We start from the raw sequence: 17,930 nt of genomic DNA on the forward strand, positions 1-17,930 counted from the left end.
TCGTACTAAATGTTGAGCTCGAGCATACAAAAATAATCTGTGAGTCCCTAAATTCTGGTACAGTGCTCTGCACGCATACACGTCCAGCATACTACAAAATGAGATATATTGCAACTATGTGAGTAGTAAGAAGGCATGTCCGAGTACTTAAAATCAATGACTGCATTGTGTTCACATCCGTAAAGGTACTAAAGATTGTACTGTAGCCTATATAACTGCAATATATGTCATTTTGTAGTATGCTGGATGTGTATGCGTGCAGAGCATTGTACCAGAATTTAGGGACTCACAGATTATTTTTGTATGCTCGAGCTCAACATTTAGTACGATGAACTCACATATAATCAAGCTCTTAACCAAAGATCAGCTTGTGGACTAATGTTCTACTATGATTTAAATACAGTCAGATAACAAAGAGGTGCTCAGATATACTACCAGCTGTTCCCGCAAGGTCCGAGGGCAGTCTGCACTATTGCTCTGCCTTGAGCTCGCTGTCAACAACAACGAGGCAGCAAATAAGCGCTCACGGTCCGCATTTCTGAACACCGTCGTCGAGCTCCAATGCTGGTCCTCCCTCCTACAAATACTACCTAGTAGGAACAATGACTTTTATACGTAAAGCCCACGATAAAGAAGTAGTACCTTAAGTAGCAAGTGTTATTATGCCTCAGAAAGTACACAGGGTACGGGCGTCGGGAAGTGTACGTCGGGTAAATTTCTCAAGGTCGGGAATTGAATACAATGGCATATATATAGTGTGTATGTAAGTTAGAGTACTACTGAGTTTATATGAAATATCCAGCTTTTATTCCGCTATAGGTAGATAGTGGTACTCTATGACAACAGCCTTAGCCAAACCACCCCCTTTGGCAAAGGCTACTACCTTGATTTACTGGGCGTATGAGGTGAGAGACAGTGCAGTGTTGATGCACCACGAACATTTATTATCAATGATGTCGGTCCCAACTTTACCGATCTGCGCAGGAACTCCAGCAAAGTCGAGAAAATCGTCTTGAATCTGAAAATATTCGCCCAGAGGAATAAGGATACTCTTCGCTACCTCGTAAGGAGCCACTGCGGAGGCGGAATTAGGCGGGGTGTACAAAGTGGGAACGCAGCAAAATAGCATTGCCAACGCAACAGGCAAGTAGAAGGAGTAGAAAGCAGTTTTATAAACCACGATCATCGAGTGTCTATAGGTGTGTTGATGATAGTTAGCATACTATCTGTGGCTATCTGTGGACGCGAAAAGCTTGAAAAGGCTACGTACTTTTGTAATGAAAATTTGCTCAAATCAACTGCATCCTCTGGTGCGGTGATCAGGTCAATCAACTGCCCAATCTCTGTCTGATACGAAATCTCGTGGAACAATTCGAGCAAATCGACATAGTATGGCTCTTTCTTGAAATGACGTTTGAGTAGATGATAAATCGCTCCTTCGAGCATGAACGCGTCGTTCACAGCGACAAGGCCAATTTTCGGAACGCGATACCAGCACGGTTGACCTCGGCGAGTTATGGAAGAGTCCATGAGATCGTCAGTGACAAGAAAGAAAGCTTGAAGCTGCTTTGCGACAGTGAGAAATGAAGGATACATTATTTGTTCAGAAACATACGAGCTCGACGCCCCATCCTAATACAGCGACTTGGAGGTATTCTTCATCTGTCAACGGACGGCCCTTAAGAATTTCGACAGTGTCCACCACTGACATTCCACGGTTCAACTTTCCACCGGGAACATTGTAATGCAAGTTCTGATAAAACGGTCAGATGCAAATGCAAAGAATTGTTTTTCGGAAACAGACCTCAGAATACCACTCCTGAGCCTCTGCTGGCATTCCGCAAGCCTTCAAATGAGCCAATAGCTCATCGTGAATCACGTTCCAAACGCCTTCAAACTTGGCTCTTCGTGTGGACTTATCCATTTGTACAAGTACGAGTGAGTAAAAAAGTGAGGGCGACGAGTTTTATTCACGACAAGAAGAAGAATGTGAGACGAGCTCGAAATCAGGCCATATGAACAAGAGAAGCATCAGAAACCTAAAAAAAGTAATTTCGTATTTATGTAAATGAATTATTATGATATTATCTGGACAATGATACTTGGATACATCCCAGCTTTGAAGATTTGAATAGCAGAGATATATATTTGTCACAACTGTAGAAACCCCAGGCCCCAAAGAAAGAGTGAAAAGTTCGAAGAGTTATGAATATTGGAACGTGATATAACATCGTATATGCAGGTCTAACCTTCTTTTATTCATTCATCATCCAGCTCAGACCTGACCTCCCTGGTTGTGTATTCGAAGTCCCACATTGGGCCGAAGGAATGCAAAGTGAAGTATCCACCGTCTCCGTTGACGGGCTCGGTTCACTCGCCACCAAGGGTCCGGATATCGTTGAACTAGCAGTCGGATTAATCAACGACCCAGATGTTCTTGTTGGAGATGCACTTCCTGCATAAGCGTTGGGATGGACAGTTCCTACGTTTAATTGGACCAGTGAATGATCATGCAAGGGAGCAGGTCCTGGATGCGAGCCAAGTGATGATCGACTTGACCAATCGAGTAGCCCGCTCGATTTTAGCGAAGGGAGTGTTGTTTTTTGCATTTGCAATAGCGGTAGCTGATTTTCCGACCCGATATATGTGGAGGAGGCAGAGGAGACAGGGGCAGATGAGTTGGAGGTCTGGGAATCTAGCACTGGCTGATGAACATGTCCGTGCTGATGAGTGGTAAATGGAGGCTCGGCACTCAAGAACGTAGCATCCGCCATTTCCGTATCTCCCAGTTCGCCATATTTCCCGGTACGAGTCGGGGAAGCTCCCCAATGATTTCCGGCAAGTTTATCCATCCGAACCCCGCAGAACTCTTCAAACCCGTCCAATCCTTTCTGAATTTTGTCATCATCGCGATGCATGTATTTCATGAGAGGCCATATCCAGGCGCCCACTGACAGTAATAGAGTGAAAACGACGGATATGCAACTAGGAATGATACTCACTGGCGGCACTGTACGCAGCGCGTTCACCTAAAGTTTCCAGCACACTGTCTAGCCTTCTAACACCCCAATCCAAATCCGTCTCGCCAGGTCTGTCTTTTCTATGCTTCACCTTCCACCAATTAGGCTCCGAATCAACTTGATTGATTCCAATTCGTGCGCCTCCATTTGATGCCATGGACCCTGTATAATCGACAGCCTTCATGGTTGTAGAATCTTCGCGATGTGGCCAACTCTCGCCGTGCACAGCCCGCCTTCCCATACCTAATCCCATGATACAGCTCGCTTCTAAAAGTGCTATGAGACAAAAGCACCATGCACCAGTATTTGAATTTGTTTCAAGCATGCTTTTCTGTACTACCACATTCTCGCCCTCATCCCAGCGAAGAAAAGAAGGATGAGATTCATCCCATACGGAGAAAAGTTCATGATCCTCTACAAGGGCAGAACTAAAAGAGGCGCGAGCTTGATAATGGCGGACGTGATGCTTGGAGAAAGATATTGGATCACTTTTTGCCGCCTGGAGGGGAGGCTGGTATAACCCATCCAGTGTGCGCTCAATTTTGTTGTATATACTGAGGATTCTAATTGTCTGAGCAAGTTCTGAGCCCGTCGCCGTAGCCTTATGAGACGGTAGATGTGTTGAAGGCAAGGGCGCAGAAGGAAGGTAAAGATACTCTAAAAAGAAATTCTTGAGAAGCTGTCCAACATTTCAAAAACGTAGGTCACATAGGGAAACTCACCGGGTAGACACTCGTGCACTGCCCCCATCTCGAAACTCGTCTCGTCAACCGGTAAACGAACGCGTAATTCTTCCGAACTGAAGCCTATGAACCCATTCGAGAAAGCACGCTTGGAAGGGGAAAAGGACATAGAGGCATTATAATGAGAAAATGGGGGTGAATCAAATGATGGGTCAGTCGTCGTACTCGTGAATTGAGGTAAAGAGGCGGCATTTGTTGACGGCTGTGAGCCTCCTGTGGACTCGACGCTACCTTGCGCATCAGTATGATGCGATGAGATTTCGCCATTAAGATTTCCTCCACTATGATATCCTCGCCCACTACCTCCTCGTAACTGGCCCTCACCTTGATAGTAAATTTCTCGCATACAATCCAATATGTATATAAGCCAGAAGATTCTTCTGTCAAATTCACGTTTAGTTCATGATTGCCAAACTGACCTTCAATAGTTGCGAAAACTGACCTTACGCATTCCTTTTCAATGCTCTCCTCGATGAATGCCTGGCTCGGTACAGGAGTTAAAAGCGGATATGTAGGTTTGTGTACGCCAAGCTCTTGAAGCATCTGAAGTGTGAGTTGACGAAATCGTTCTCCTTGAGGTGAAATCAACTTCGGATCCTGATCAGTAGAGCCTCCAGCACGCGTAAAATTGCGAGCAACGGTCGAGGGTTTCTGCTCCCAGGCGAGTAATTCATATACTGTAAGAAGACAAAGCGTCTGAGCTGTGTAAAGCGAAGCAGGAAGGACCAGAACTCCGCGGTAAAGATCGTCCGTGCTCGAGGGCTCTGCTGCGGCATCTCTGCTTTTGTCGGTACTATGATCTGAGTTGGAGTTTTTCGGAATTTCGAACATCAACCTCACTGCTTCATCCGCAAAATGTCTTCCCGATAAGCGCCGCGGAGTTGCTGCAAGTGATGGCTGTTTGGAATGTCGAGATGCAAGTGCACAGACAGCCTGTGTGAATATCGGTGACCAAAGATCAACGAAAATAATCAGTCAGCTGGCTGGCTTTCTGATGTAAGAAGGATCAACAACGCCGATAAAAACGCGGAGAAGGGTTGAAGTATTCAGAAACGACGAAACGCAAGAGAAAAAAGTTTGGATAATGGCGCAACACTTACATACAGCAGATACATCGGCACCTGGTTCATTGTAACCGCATTTGTGAAAGATGGTTTGTGTATTATCATGACCATGGGATGTGAATGCGTGAAGAAAACTAGGGCGAAAAAAATTAGTAACCAGGGGAGCACAGATAAACAAGCTGCAGGGATTTGAAGGGCAATGTGAAATTTTTGTATGTTTTACAGAATACAAGGCGGAACGCCGTACCAAACATTATTCGCTCAGCGCAAAGAGGGGTCCTGAGCACCAGAAAATCTCAGAAGGCGCAATTTGATTGAATGACGAAACAGCGGGAAACGTCCAATTACCCTGTATACAGGAGCAAGCGCAAAGATTTGGTCACGGGTGACGTTGAAGGGTTCACAGAGAAAGAGGATATGGAAATGCAAAATGGAATTTAGAACTGAGGGAAAATAACAAACTGTGGACTGAGTAAAACATAGTAAGGAAATACGCACGATTGGTCAATTCTCGCGTGAGTGCAGGTTCCAGTACGATGGATGGCCGCGTGGCGTATCCGCCCAGCGGGGTCGTTTCAAAAGTAGTACTCCGATGTCCAGGAAGATCGACAGTTTGCTGGTACTCGTTTTCCCTGGCCCAATTTGTATCGAGTGATACCGGTGAAGCAAAATCGGTACTATCTTGTCTTTGACGTTTTCTGGAAAGATGTTCTGGGTGAGAGAGTATAGAAGACGACTCGTTGCCATCCCACTCATGCCTAGGAACGGACGAAATTGCATAGAGGTTGGAAGAGGAAGATTGGGTAGAATATGAATGTTCATGTGAAGAGGAGGGAGGCTGAGTCTGTTGTGGATGAGGGAGTAAAGGAGGGAGCGATGGCGGTGGAAGATAATAAGGTGGGCCAGCGTGTCCATATAAGCTGTGCTGAGGACGAAATGATCTACTTCCTATAGAGGGATTCGCATCCTGAGCGCCCATGTGTTGCGTTCTCTCGATGGGATGCTGTACATTGCTCCCTGTACCTGCATTAGGTGGGATATTACCAGGACCTATAACGGCAGCCCGAGGTGCAGGTACGGTTCTCCCACTGGAGTCTGTATAGATACATGGTTTACTGGCGAAATAGCAGTTGCTACAAGGTGCAGTTCCGTCGCATCTTCGCTTGCTCTTATGGCAAGAATTACATGCTCGCGCAAGACGCTTACGCTTTGGGCGGTCTGGCGGGAGCGCAGGGACCACTTGAAGAGGTGGGAGAGGCGGTGCTGAAGTTGCATCTGGATATGAATGCGATGATGAAGAAGGCGATGGCGCAGAGGAAGTTGAAGTTGGAGGATTTAGTGACTGGTTAGATGATTGATACAGCGCTGCGGAATTCGAACTGGTGAATGACCCGCTAGAATCACGAGACATATCTCAGACTGTGAGCTTCGAGGATCAAGGAGGCCGAGGAATCGTCCAATTGCCAAAGATTGGTGTCAAAGCGTGGACCTTTTCCTGCTTTGAGACCGATATGAATTCCGTAACAAAACCTGCGCTCGACCAAGTTGGCGTTGAGCTACTACCCAACCTTATGCGGTCCACTGTTTGGAATTCTTCGTTCCTTTTTGATCGTTCTGGCACTTCGTAGCCACGCCTTCTCACTCTTCTTCTCGAAGACTGAATCCAGAACAAAATGGTTACGTTATTATGGCAAAAATGTTCGCAGTGTTATTGACCGAGCGCAATAGTAGCAAGAGCAGCCAGCTTTCCTGGTGATGGTCGTGATCGAAGTACAGAGTCAAGTTCGAACGCCAGTTTGGTCTTGACTGGGTTGACCATGGAGATCAAGGATGTGGGAAAATAATCTCATTTCCGGCGGCTATCAAAATAGTACAGGGGCCAATCGGCTTTTCCCCCCGAACGACTACCGGCGGCATGTCTGAGGTATTTTAAGATTCTTTGCAGATCCTGAACCCTTCGAAAAACTCACGCTGCTCGCTCTCAAGCTCGACATGAGCTCTTGTGACGCGTTTGTGCAATTAAAGCGACATAGGCTCGACTCGACACTGATTTTTTGTTCGACTTGTAAGTTAATGAATACAGCTTTGGCAGATTGCTAAATAGCTAAATACCAACATGCGTGATCCCCTTCTGACATAGCCTCTGAACCATAACAGGAGAACAATGAGTTCTGCGCGGTCACGCTGCAGAAACAAAAGATATCGCAGGCAAATGTAAACAATAAGGAATTTCGCTGGGAAAGCTGAATCAAGGTGGTATTTAAAGGGTGTACGATTTAGATTCTCTCTTTTCATCTATAGACCTGCATTGAAGCTCTGGTCCGACACGAACTCTCTCTACTTGATTAACGATGGATCCTACTATGCTTCACAATCGCTCCTTTGCAGAGGCGGCTTGTCCCTATCCTTTGGGTAGGCATGAACGAGACGCACTTAGCACCCTGCTGATTCTGGAGGAAGATGGCGAAGACGACTATAGCGCAGATGACGAATATGACATGGACTTCGAGGTAGTTTATAACCATGGCCATTTTTCTAGTACGCTCATTAAGGCTTCAGAGTTCGTTTGACACGTCTTTCGACTGTGAACGTCCGTCATTCGACCGTTGGTATTCCAAACTCCCAGCTACTCCGTCAAGGGCCCTCAATCGTGGCATTCCGAATATGCACTCCCCTTCTGCTATTCGCACACTTATTGTGGATAATGAAAGCGAATTCGAGGAAGACGAATCAGATGAAGGTAAAGTGAACCCCTGGGTTAACCAATCCGCTTCAAATTCACTGACTTCTACAACAGAACTTCTTGAGGGACACGAGTGCCCTCCAAACTGCTACCTTTGCTCTATCAGTGCAGTCATCTACAAGATCGAGTATCCAGAACTTTATGAAGAATGCGATAATCTGGACGACGAAGACGATTTCGAAGACTGTACTGCATCTGCACCTACTACACATTGTGTACCGGAATGTATCAGTTGTGCACGGGAGCGCCTCCGCGCGGAGGGTTACAAATTCCCTGCATACCAGTACGATCACAGCGACCATATTCCGGACGATGACGAAGCAAAGGTCGAGGAGAAAATAAAACCTTGGGGGCAGAGAATTTCGCGGGAGGAGGTAGATCCACAAATCAACATCGTTTTTACTACACCACCTCCTGACTCTCAGAAGGCAGAGTCAACGACTCTACCTGTAAAACTAAACGAAATCTTTCCGCGAGTATTTTTTCCGCCGCCAAAACCCTCATCGAGCACCTGCGTGTGATCGTTGGGTGATAATCGATGTGTATTTGTCTGGCATTATTTATCAAGCTTGTGTATACCTTATCTAGTGTCTAAACATATGTGTGTAATTCTATGTACTTAAAGTATAGTTATGCAGAATTTGTTGAAATCGCTGAAGCGTGTAAATGAGGGGAAGAACGTGAGCCACTGGCACATCAGAAAATGGATACTTCGTCCTCAGCAGAGCATGGGTAACGATCTCTCAACCGTGACTGCCCTACATAGTCTAAATAGGTTACAACAGATTAAAACTATTCCAAACGCTTCCTAAGTTTTCGTAGGTCAATCGCAGCTTAAGATAGATCCTGAGTATCGTTTGCACTGTGCTTACTTGATTAGCTACGCTCTTTAGAAGCAAACAAAACAACACCACTGACGATACCTGATGTCATGTAACATGGAGTATGCATACATGCAGTAATTGTAGTAGAAGAGGGTAGTGCAACGAATGTCAAAGTCAAATGAAACAAATAATAAGTTAAATGCAAAATGAATGTGATAATAATGTGCGTTTAGCTGTGATGTATATGATGTACTTAGTTGGAAAGCATAGACTACACTCAGGCGAAGACTAGGATGCGGCTGTCTTGAGAGTGTTATCGATGACCGGTTTGAACGACATCACTTCGTCAAACAAGAGCTCTTTAAGCTGTTCCTTTGATAGCTGCTCTTTGTGTGCTAGAACGAGCCATTTATCAATGGCCAGCTAGCGGAATAAATGAAATGTACTCACCTTCAAATTGGAAATACTCCGGATCGAGTGATGGAGCAGCTGGCTCATCCTCAGCGTCATGGTAAGCAGCGACATAGGGATGTTTGAGTGCCTCTTCAACCGCCATCCGCCTTTGGGGATCAAATGTCTAAGAACACAAATTAGATATTCGTTTAATAAAAATCCAGCCAAAGGACTCACGAGTGTCTTATTCAAGAAGTCGATTGCGTCTGCGGAAGCGTGAGGGAAGAGAGATGAAAGCTCTTGGGCTTCTTGATTGGCAGGGAACGGATGTACTCCTTCGATCTGCGAGACGTAATGGCGTAAAACTCGTCCACGGTAGGCGTTCCTACATAAGAAGACACATATCAACATCGCGCTGCCGTAGCCGCTTGTTCGGAAGACATACCGATAACATCAAGAATCAAATCGAGTTGGTGTGAATAGTCACGACCAGGGAATAAGGGTCTTCCTGAAATCAGCTCTGCGAGGATGCACCCAATAGCCCACATGTCAATCGCCTTCGTATACATCTTGAAGCTCAACATGATTTCGGGTGCCCGATACCATCTCGTCGCAACATATTCCGTCATTACACCCTCACCAACCTTCACCTTTTCAAACCCAGCCTTCAAACTACGGGCAAGACCGTAATCACAAACTTTAAGGTCACAGTTGGCGTTCAAGAGCAAATTCGCTGGTTTGAGATCCCGATGAACGATGTCTGCACTGTGGATAGTCTTCAGCGCGCGGAGGGTTTGATATATGAAGTATTGACAATGATCGTCGGTGAGAGGTTGAGTTCGGATAACACGGTGGAGATCAGTTTGCATGAATTCCTGTACAACTGATTTGGATATCAGTGCAAGCAGGAATGAAGGAATTGTTAGGACACACAGTAAATCTCATTGAAGGATTCAAAAGAGGTAGGTTTGATGATATCAAGAACAGAGATAATCTATGATCCCAACGATGAGCGATCAATATCGTAAAACGGACAAGATAGACACTAACGTTTTCGTTTGAACATTCCTCCGAGAAATATTTCAGCAGCTTCAACTCCCTGAGAGTTCGTAAAGCAAATAGTATATGATCGAATGGCAACACTTTTTTAATAGCAACGCGTCGTCCAGTTGGTTTGTGAACAGCAGCAACGACGGAGCCATAGGCTCCTTCACCCAGGGCATAAAGGAGTGTGTAATCTTCACCTGAATAAAATAGCGTCAGATCTAGAGCTCCTAACGGTTTGCAAAATGCAACAAACCGACGTCAAACTTGGGAAGAGGCTTGGAGGGAGCTTTGCGAGACATGGTTGTAAGAACTGATAATAAGTAGTACGAGGAGCTAGAAAAGATTCGGCGGAAAAGTCCAAAACGAGCGAACGAAGCCTGGGCGTGAAGTTGAAAAATGAAGCAAAAGAGCCCAAGCCAAGAGAGAAAGCAATATACCGGGCAAAAGTTCTCACCACCCCCTTATATACGAAAAAAAAGCGTATCGCGGTAACAAGGGTTGTAAACGATTGATGGCAAAAATTCGAAACAGGGCTCATTTGGGCTCATATTCTGGTTGAAGATCGGGCTGTGTCGGTATAACCGGAAGGTTCGAAACGTTTTGGGCATGTTGGGCGGATCCGACTTTCAATTATACAGCTGTAGAGGCTCTGAGAGCCTGGGGGTTCCTATGAGTAGTCCACCTGTGGAAGCTGGTGAGACTGTTCTTTCGCGATATTTAATTGCGAAGTCTCGCGTACAGATTGCTATATTTGCAAATTAATGATACAGGGCCATCAGTGGGGGCAATATCATAGTTCTTCAATTTTCCTTTCATCCTCTGATGATCCTCACCTGATCCTCACCACTGACCAGATCAGTTGAAAGCCCAGGGTGCGAACCTGCTGCGAACAGCTGCACACGCTGCAAGTGATTTCAAAGTGAATAGAAGTGACTCCATCTACAAGGACGCGCTGAGCGCTCATCGGTCAGAGTTGAAATTCAAGAATGGAGTTGTTTTTTGAATTGAGGCTATCCTTAGTCTCTCTAGCACCAGGTATTTAGCCCCTCGTCCGTCTCGAATTAGAGATAGATTGATACACGGCTCCGTCCAAAGACAGAGTCCCACAGAGAGTGATGTGATGTATGTAAGCACAGATTGCGAATGGGATGGCAGTGCTGACAGTGAGCAATAGTATATCGAGTCTTGAAGAGATAGTAGAGCAACGCACCTGCTACCGTCACGAGGCTACACCCGTGTTACACTTGAGGGCGAGTACTGGGCCGAGAGCAGTGGCCAGAGAAAAGGCGACAGTCATCAACACGACAAAAAAAATCCAACATAGCTGTCAGTGTGAATATCGATACTTGATTCCGCTTGAAACAGCTCACAAATATTCTGGCAAGGCAATTTCTGCGGCTTCATAGTACCACAGATGTGAAGAGTTTCGATACTATACATAGCGTATGAAGCATTAGACGGTTGGGTCGACCTTGAAAGGTATATTTCTGTCTTTGAAAGAACTGTACTATTTAGAAACGTGTTATAGCTTGTGTTAGTTCTGATATTTAATGATGCGTAGGTTTCTTCCCTGGATTCCGAAAATTAGTATTTTGAGAGATGCGTATACGACAGGCTCCTGACCATCTACAAACATATTTCTCGTAGCACTAGGAAGGGTTGCTGTGATTCCATCCAGCTCCTTCGTTAACTTGACTTGACATCCCAGTCTACTTGTATCTGTCAAGCCAAACGCCATATCGAGCATATCGTTTTCGTCGTCCTCGGGTTCCGGTAGAAGATCATAATATTCTGGACTTAGAATAACATGACATGTTGAACATGCAACCGAGCCTTCGCATGCACCTTCAAGGGAAAATAAGTAGAAAGAAAAATTTGGTAATTCCATAGGCATTGACGAACCTTCGAGGTCAATGTCATATTCATGAGCAATTCCTAGAATATCATCCCCTTCGTTTGCTTCAATCGTCTTGATCAGATTACCTTTAGAATCCTTGAAGTTCACTTTGATCCTATGACGAAGGACGTGTTCAGAATACGAGTATGAACTTCCACTACGTCAAGGCGCACCCTGTTCCGGGTTCAGGTCGTGTTATATCACCGTGTGCGGAAGCTGAAATAACTGGAGTTAGTTTTTGTTGTCGTTCAACGATGTAGTGTTACGCACTAGTTGTGGAATGAAATGACCGCGACTGTGGACTTGACAACCGAAGACCTCGTTTCTCTGCTTTTGAAGATAAATGTGCAAGTAGTAGATTCCTCGACGGCTTCGTTGTTCTAAAATCTGTTTGAATGCACCTCCGGTGACTCGTCAACCGAGGTCTCAAGGTCTGAGAAAATGACCAAGCCAGATCTCTTTTGAATGCGCAGTTCATTCGGACTGAGGCGGCTGGCGTATGGGTACAAAGAGGGAGGATGGCGGACGTAAGCAGTTTCTTTTGAGCCTTTTTTCAAGGGTTAAAGCAGCGTTGAAGTTAAGCTCGTACTGGAGCCGCTGAGTGTTGAATGAATTCAACGCGTCCTGGTCACGTTCCGCTTATTTAAGCCTGCTTGAGCTCAGTAATATATATAGTCAGACATTACATTTTGCCGTAAACTTGAGCAGTACCATGACAGACTCTGCAGGAATCGCCATCGACGCACTGATGACTCCGATACCACCGCGAGCTGGAATTGTTTGGAAACTGACGTGATGGCTTCCTCGAGAAAACTGTTGCCTGTTGACTCAACTTCCTCTCCAGAAATATCACCTTGCTTGCAATGGTCATTGAACATCCATAACCTCGAGCGCCCGTGCAAAATTTCCTTTTAAAGTTGTCGTTGTCCGATCCGACGGCGGAACAGGGTTACATCTACGCCTTATAGGGCAAAAGGGATCCGGATGCAGCCCTTTTACTTTCCCTTCATCTAACAGACTCCGACTCCACCCCTGCACTTTACCAGCTCACAACAAATTTCCTCACCTGGCTCACCATAATGCATCATCCCTAAGCTTTTCTGCTTGCTGTTTCACACCAAATTCCCTCACCGTAGCAGTGAACAGACGCAAGCAAGGTGTGTGTCCCCAACGGGGTACGTTAATTTCCACTGCAATGGAAGCAAAATCACCAACATGCTGAAAATTTCGCGCACTTTTCATTCACATCGCAGAGTGCGGGGCCGGTTGCAGAGAAAGCTGCATAACCAGCTCTGGACCATTGGACCCCTTCTCTGAGTCTCAGCAAAGGAAGTGTTCCTGCCTTTATTCCATTTCATCAATCATACAAGGAGATTCCCTATCATGGGTGAACTCCCTGAACTCGGGGGAGGATGAAGATGGCCTAGCCGACAGCGATAGCGAACCAATTGTCCAACCCGAAACTCTGTTCTCTTAATTACCCAATTTCCTCTGTTCCTCTTATAAATACATACAGAAAACAAAGCAAAAAATACACAACTGCCTAGGACCCCTGACAACCCACTAAGAGGCCTGATCCCAAAAACTCAAGTTTTACCCACATTTTTTGGGGGTCCAAAAGGTGGATTTTTACCCGGATTCTCCTCTGGCTTCATTCCAGACCCCATTCTTACCCGGTTTAGACCTCAGGGTATATCCAAAATTTGATTTTTCATCTTTTTTTGCTTATTTTTTGCCAGAAAGCTGCCAAATGTATTTTCTCTTTGTTTGTTTCTACTGCAGGTGGTTCTTTTTCCCTTGTTTTATCTATGCTGAAATTATGAACTCATCTAATGGATCATCATCCATATAGTTTCCCTTGAGCTCCAGATTCAACTACTACAATGTTCATGCAAAAACATGTATAAACAAGCTGTATAGTAATGTTTATGATACCTTACAATATGTTGTCAATATCGTGTAGTGGTGCCGAGTCAATTGCTTTGTGCTCAGTGAGCACTATGTTCGAGTCTCGTAGGGGCCATTTTACCCAACTGTAGATGAGGCCTTTTTGAAAGGAGCCTTTTTACCCAATTTTAGCCCTAGGGCTCAGCATGAAAAATTGTGATTTTTACCCTCTTTTGGCTCATGGATTCTAAAAATTTTCTCCTATTCTTACCCGCACTTTGTACAGGCCTCTTAGTGGGTTGTCAGGGGTCCTAACTGCCTACTCTTGTCAAGTCCATGCCGCGGGCCTCCATTCCGCCGTTCGGGATTCCGAAGATCTGCTCCTTATTGTTATCTCACTCTTATTGTTCTTTCTCGCTACACATACCCTTTCGTTCTAGTCCCTTCTTATTGTCTTTTACTCTACCCTGCAGGTACTACTCGTATAGCTCCTAGTAGTTAGTCTGGCGCTCCGCACCGCTGCGCCGATCCGTAGATATAAATACTGCCTGTACGCTACTGTAGTTCCTCAGTTTAATTATCGACTTAGATTCCCTCTTTCACTCTGTGCTCCTCTAAGTCTTCAGGCTTACTGCCTTGAAGTTCTCTCTACTCTACCTTAGAACTTATACGTTCTCTGGTTCGCTCCTCGTCACCGGCGTTATCGCCGCTCCGACTTGGCTGCTACTCAGCTCCTCTCTTCTATACTCTCGACCTCCGGGGACATACGGCGTAACGGCGGTGTTGTTAATAACTTCACTACTGTCCCATTCGTATTCCGCACTTAGACACTCTGTGACCTCTGGCACGGTTACACGGGTTGCATGATCTTAACAGTATAATTAAACTCAATCCGTAACGTCGTACTGACATATCATTTTTTATGCCTCCGAAAACTCGAGCTCAATCCAGAGCTAATTCCGAAGAAAACACTTTCTTCACCACAGCTCAATCATTTGCCCCATTTTCCGACTCTATCTCTGCCATCGGTCAACCACGTCGCCGTAATCGCGGTTTCGGTCCAGCCACAGTTCCTACTACGTCAACTCTTCCTGAAGCCATGGAAGAAGATCAGCAATTTGAGTACAGCACTTTGTACACCGGTGACGGACAACCTGTCCAAGTCTTGACCCCTCGCCGTGGACAACCCCCCGTGGTCGCTCCGGCTCGGGGCCGGTCAACTGCTCGAATTGATTCTCCAATTCTCCAAGCCATAGCCCGCCGTACGGGAAAACAACCCCAACGTCGAGCTGTTTCTGAATCTCCTCGTGACCCACCTCCTCATTTCGATTTGGATACTGGTGATCACGATGATCAAGACCCTCCTGTCGACCCCGACGATCCGGGTGCCGACAACAACAATGACGATCTGGATGACGATTCCGGCGGTTTACCGCGTGGTGAGCCTGGTGACCCCAGTGGGCCTGACGGTCCCGGCGGTCCCGGCGGACCTGGTGGTCCTGGTGGACCTGGTGGTCCTCGTTCTCCTAATTCTCCTGACATCCCCAACGAGCAACGAGCTATGTTGGATCTTCTCTCGGGATTCAAGGGTTCCATTGAAACCCTCGGTACCGTTCTCGCCGCGCTCGGCCGTCCCTCTGACAGCTCTGAATCTAAGAGCAAGGTCAAGGAACCCGAGGTATTCGACGGTTCGGATCCCCGAAAACTCAAGACGTTCTTCGTCAATCTCGCCCTGGTCTTCAATGACCGTCCAAAGTACTTCACCGACCAACGGAAGGTGAATTATACTCTTTCCTATCTCAGTGGGTCAGCCAAAGAATGGTTTGTCCCTGACATCCTCGATCCGGACCTCGACTCGCTGCCGGCCTGGACGTCGTCCTTTACGGCCCTTGTAAAGGAGTTACAGGACAATTTCGGCGTTTATGATGCCCAAGGCGAGGCCGAGGACGCCCTCGGTAACCTTAAGATGAAGGAAACCGAGAACATCCGGAAATACAACATTCGGTTCAACACCCTGGCTGCTAGCACCAACTGGGATTCTGCCGCCCTCAAATGGGCTTATGGACGAGGCTTGGCCGAACGCATCAAGGACGAAATGGCGCGGTTGCCCGAGCCGGCGACGCTCGCCGCTTATCGTCTAGAAGTTCTTCGCATTGACAACCGTTACTGGAAGCGCGAAGAAACTAAGAAGCGTGAGGCTGGTAAGCCATTTATTGCTCGGAACCCGAAGAAGGGTTCCTCGGACTTCAAGACTGGTTCTACTAACCAGCAAAACAATTCTCAGCCTTCGGGCTCTTCGGCGCCGTTCACGCCGAAACCTAAACCCTTCTCTGGTGGTAAGCCTAACAACAATGGTAAGCCCCAGAATTCTGCGAATTCCGGCCAATCCGGCGGTCAGCGCCCCGCGTTCAACCATCTAGGAGCAGATGGTAAAGTACTTCCCTCCGAACGGGAAAGAAGGATGAAGAACAACCTTTGTCTCTTCTGCGGTGGTAAGCATCAGATTGCTGACTGCAATAAGCGAAAAGCCCGAGAATCGAAGGGCCGCGCTGCCGAGGTTGAAGAAACCCCCGAAGCAACCATTGAGGTTGTTGAAGAGGATTCGGAAAACTAATCCGCAGCTCTTGTTCCCCGGTACGAAACGGGAGCTGCGTTGATCAGGTTCGTACCTCACCTGGGGAGTTATATCTCAACGCGTCCGCTCTTTCTTCCATTGAACGATCTCTTGTAATATCATTGACTACTGAATTTCCTTTGTCCGATTCGGCCGCGCCGGCCGAACCTATCTCTGCTCTTCTTAAATTTCCTACTCTTGTTGATTCTGGTTCTACTGACTCTTTCATCGATACTCGTTATGTTTCACAAAATTCTATTCCTACGACCAAAATCTCTCCTGTTAATCTTCGTCTTTTTGATGGTTCATTATCTTCTAAACCCATTACCGATATGGCGAATATCGCCGTTCGGTTCCCTTCCGGCGAGCTGCTTCTCTTACCCTTTTATGTCACACATTTAGATTCATCTTGTAAAGCAGTATTAGGTTACAGTTTCTTATCCCGCTACAATCCGTTGATTGACTGGGCATCTCGAAACATTACGTTCCGTAACACTTCACACCTTGATTCTCCACAGACGTCTGTGCCTTCTGCCACCAACACTGTTGATGCAAAGGTCGCTGTTCCGCTACCGGAACCTTCGCCGTCGGTTTCACCGACAATTCTGGAGACCCCTCCTGGGGACTCACCTCGCTCTCGCTCTCGCTCCCGCTCTCGGACTTCACGGGCCAAGCCCCTTTCGTCCAAATTCCCTTTTGAACCCATCTACTCTTACCCTACGGTCTCTCAATTCGCTGCTCAGCTGGAAACTCCCGAGGTAGACATTGCACTTGTCAGTGCTGCAGTCTTCAATAGGGCTTGCAAGGACGCCGGTATGGAACCCATCCTTCTTCGTGCTATCCACTCAGAGGTCGCGGCCCGCGCCGCCGACCGCTCTTCCACCGCTCCTACTGTCCCTCCACTTCCTCCTTCCATCCCAGCAGAGTATGCTGAGTTTGCAGACGTCTTCGACGAGATAGCTGCAGATTCTCTTCCTGAACACAGACCTTACGACTTGAAGATTGACTTGGAAGAGGGCGCTTCTCCGCCTCTCGGCCGTATATACCCTTTGTCTGAAAAGGAGTTAGTTGCCCTTAAAGACTTTATTGACAAACAGCTGGCTACTGGTGCCATCACCCCATCATCCTCTCCTCACGGCGCTCCGGTCCTTTTTGTCCCGAAGAAAGACGGCAAACTTCGCCTTTGCGTCGATTTCCGTGGACTCAATCGTATCACCAAAAAGGATCGTTACCCACTCCCACTCATATCAGATCTCCTCGACGCTCCGAAAAGAGCTAAAATATACACCAAATTGGATCTCGCTCACGCTTATCATCTGGTCAGAATCGCTGAAGGTGATGAATGGAAGACCACCTTTCGGACCCGCTACGGCTCTTACGAATGGAAGGTCATGCCGTTCGGCCTTACGAACGCCCCTGCGGCTTTCCAGCGGTTTCTTAATGACATCTTCTCTGACATGCTCGATGTCTGTGTCATCGTCTATCTTGACGATATTCTGATCTACTCTGATACGCCAGAAGAACACCGAGAACACGTCAAGGAGGTTCTTCGGCGGTTACGGAAACATCGGCTTTACGCCAACCCCGAGAAGTGCGAATTCAATATGGATACTGTTGAGTATTTGGGTTACATTCTTTCTCCCGACGGATTAACCATGTCCAAAGAGAAAGTTCAGACAGTTCTAGAGTGGCCGGTTC

The 17,930-nt window shown here is 46.7% G+C and overlaps 5 protein-coding genes across 5 annotated transcripts; 1 reads left to right on the forward strand and 4 right to left on the reverse strand.

Moving 5' to 3' along the window:
- Window positions 1–889: 889 nt before the first annotated feature.
- C8R40DRAFT_1066796 (isoprenoid synthase domain-containing protein) lies at window positions 890–1,924 on the reverse strand (the record flags this gene model as incomplete). Its single annotated transcript, XM_046225818.1, has 4 exons — window positions 890–1,193; window positions 1,271–1,563; window positions 1,616–1,753; window positions 1,805–1,924. 4 exons carry the CDS (start codon window positions 1,922–1,924, stop codon window positions 890–892), a joined length of 855 nt encoding a protein of 284 aa, XP_046090173.1.
- A 113-nt stretch (window positions 1,925–2,037) lies between these two features.
- C8R40DRAFT_1088730 (uncharacterized protein) lies at window positions 2,038–6,673 on the reverse strand (the record flags this gene model as incomplete). The annotated part of the gene is made up of 6 exons (XM_046227422.1): window positions 5,326–6,673; window positions 4,864–4,961; window positions 4,206–4,696; window positions 3,743–4,143; window positions 3,003–3,677; window positions 2,038–2,950 (listed from the first exon to the last, which is right to left on the reverse strand). Coding segments are annotated over exons 1-6 (3,020 nt in total), but the record flags the coding sequence as incomplete, so codon positions are not given.
- Window positions 6,674–7,080: 407 nt separating this feature from the next.
- Window positions 7,081–8,199, forward strand: C8R40DRAFT_700693 (uncharacterized protein). The gene is made up of 3 exons (XM_046235908.1): window positions 7,081–7,337; window positions 7,387–7,567; window positions 7,625–8,199. Exons 1-3 carry the CDS (start codon window positions 7,179–7,181, stop codon window positions 8,089–8,091), a joined length of 807 nt encoding a protein of 268 aa, XP_046090175.1. The 5' UTR covers window positions 7,081–7,178; the 3' UTR covers window positions 8,092–8,199.
- Window positions 8,200–8,682: 483 nt separating this feature from the next.
- Window positions 8,683–10,133, reverse strand: C8R40DRAFT_1158945 (putative MAP kinase; the record flags this gene model as incomplete). Its single annotated transcript, XM_046229803.1, has 8 exons — window positions 8,683–8,789; window positions 8,845–8,971; window positions 9,025–9,086; window positions 9,113–9,172; window positions 9,233–9,670; window positions 9,721–9,781; window positions 9,838–10,031; window positions 10,088–10,133. The coding sequence occupies 8 exons, from the start codon at window positions 10,131–10,133 to the stop codon at window positions 8,683–8,685; spliced, it is 1,095 nt and encodes a 364-aa protein (XP_046090176.1).
- Window positions 10,134–11,381: 1,248 nt separating this feature from the next.
- C8R40DRAFT_1167038 (2Fe-2S ferredoxin-type domain-containing protein) lies at window positions 11,382–12,209 on the reverse strand (the record flags this gene model as incomplete). Its single annotated transcript, XM_046230946.1, has 5 exons — window positions 11,382–11,404; window positions 11,458–11,679; window positions 11,737–11,846; window positions 11,905–11,947; window positions 12,002–12,209. 5 exons carry the CDS (start codon window positions 12,207–12,209, stop codon window positions 11,382–11,384), a joined length of 606 nt encoding a protein of 201 aa, XP_046090177.1.
- Window positions 12,210–17,930: the final 5,721 nt, after the last annotated feature.

This window comes from Lentinula edodes, assembly GCF_021015755.1.
Source record: "Lentinula edodes strain Le(Bin) 0899 ss11 chromosome Unknown C8R40scaffold_5, whole genome shotgun sequence".
Lineage (NCBI taxonomy): Eukaryota > Fungi > Basidiomycota > Agaricomycetes > Agaricales > Omphalotaceae > Lentinula > Lentinula edodes.

What these genes read in the sequence shown, in the direction of transcription:
- C8R40DRAFT_700693 (XM_046235908.1), top strand. Translation starts at nt 7,179, where the DNA reads ATGGATCCTACTATGCTTCACAATCGCTCCTTTGCAGAGGCGGCTTGT. An exon ending in AATATGACATGGACTTCGAG is followed by an intron (nt 7,338 to 7,386) that starts GTAGTTTATAAC and finishes TTAAGGCTTCAG; the next exon opens with AGTTCGTTTGACACGTCTTT. An exon ending in GGAAGACGAATCAGATGAAG is followed by an intron (nt 7,568 to 7,624) that starts GTAAAGTGAACC and finishes CTTCTACAACAG; the next exon opens with AACTTCTTGAGGGACACGAG.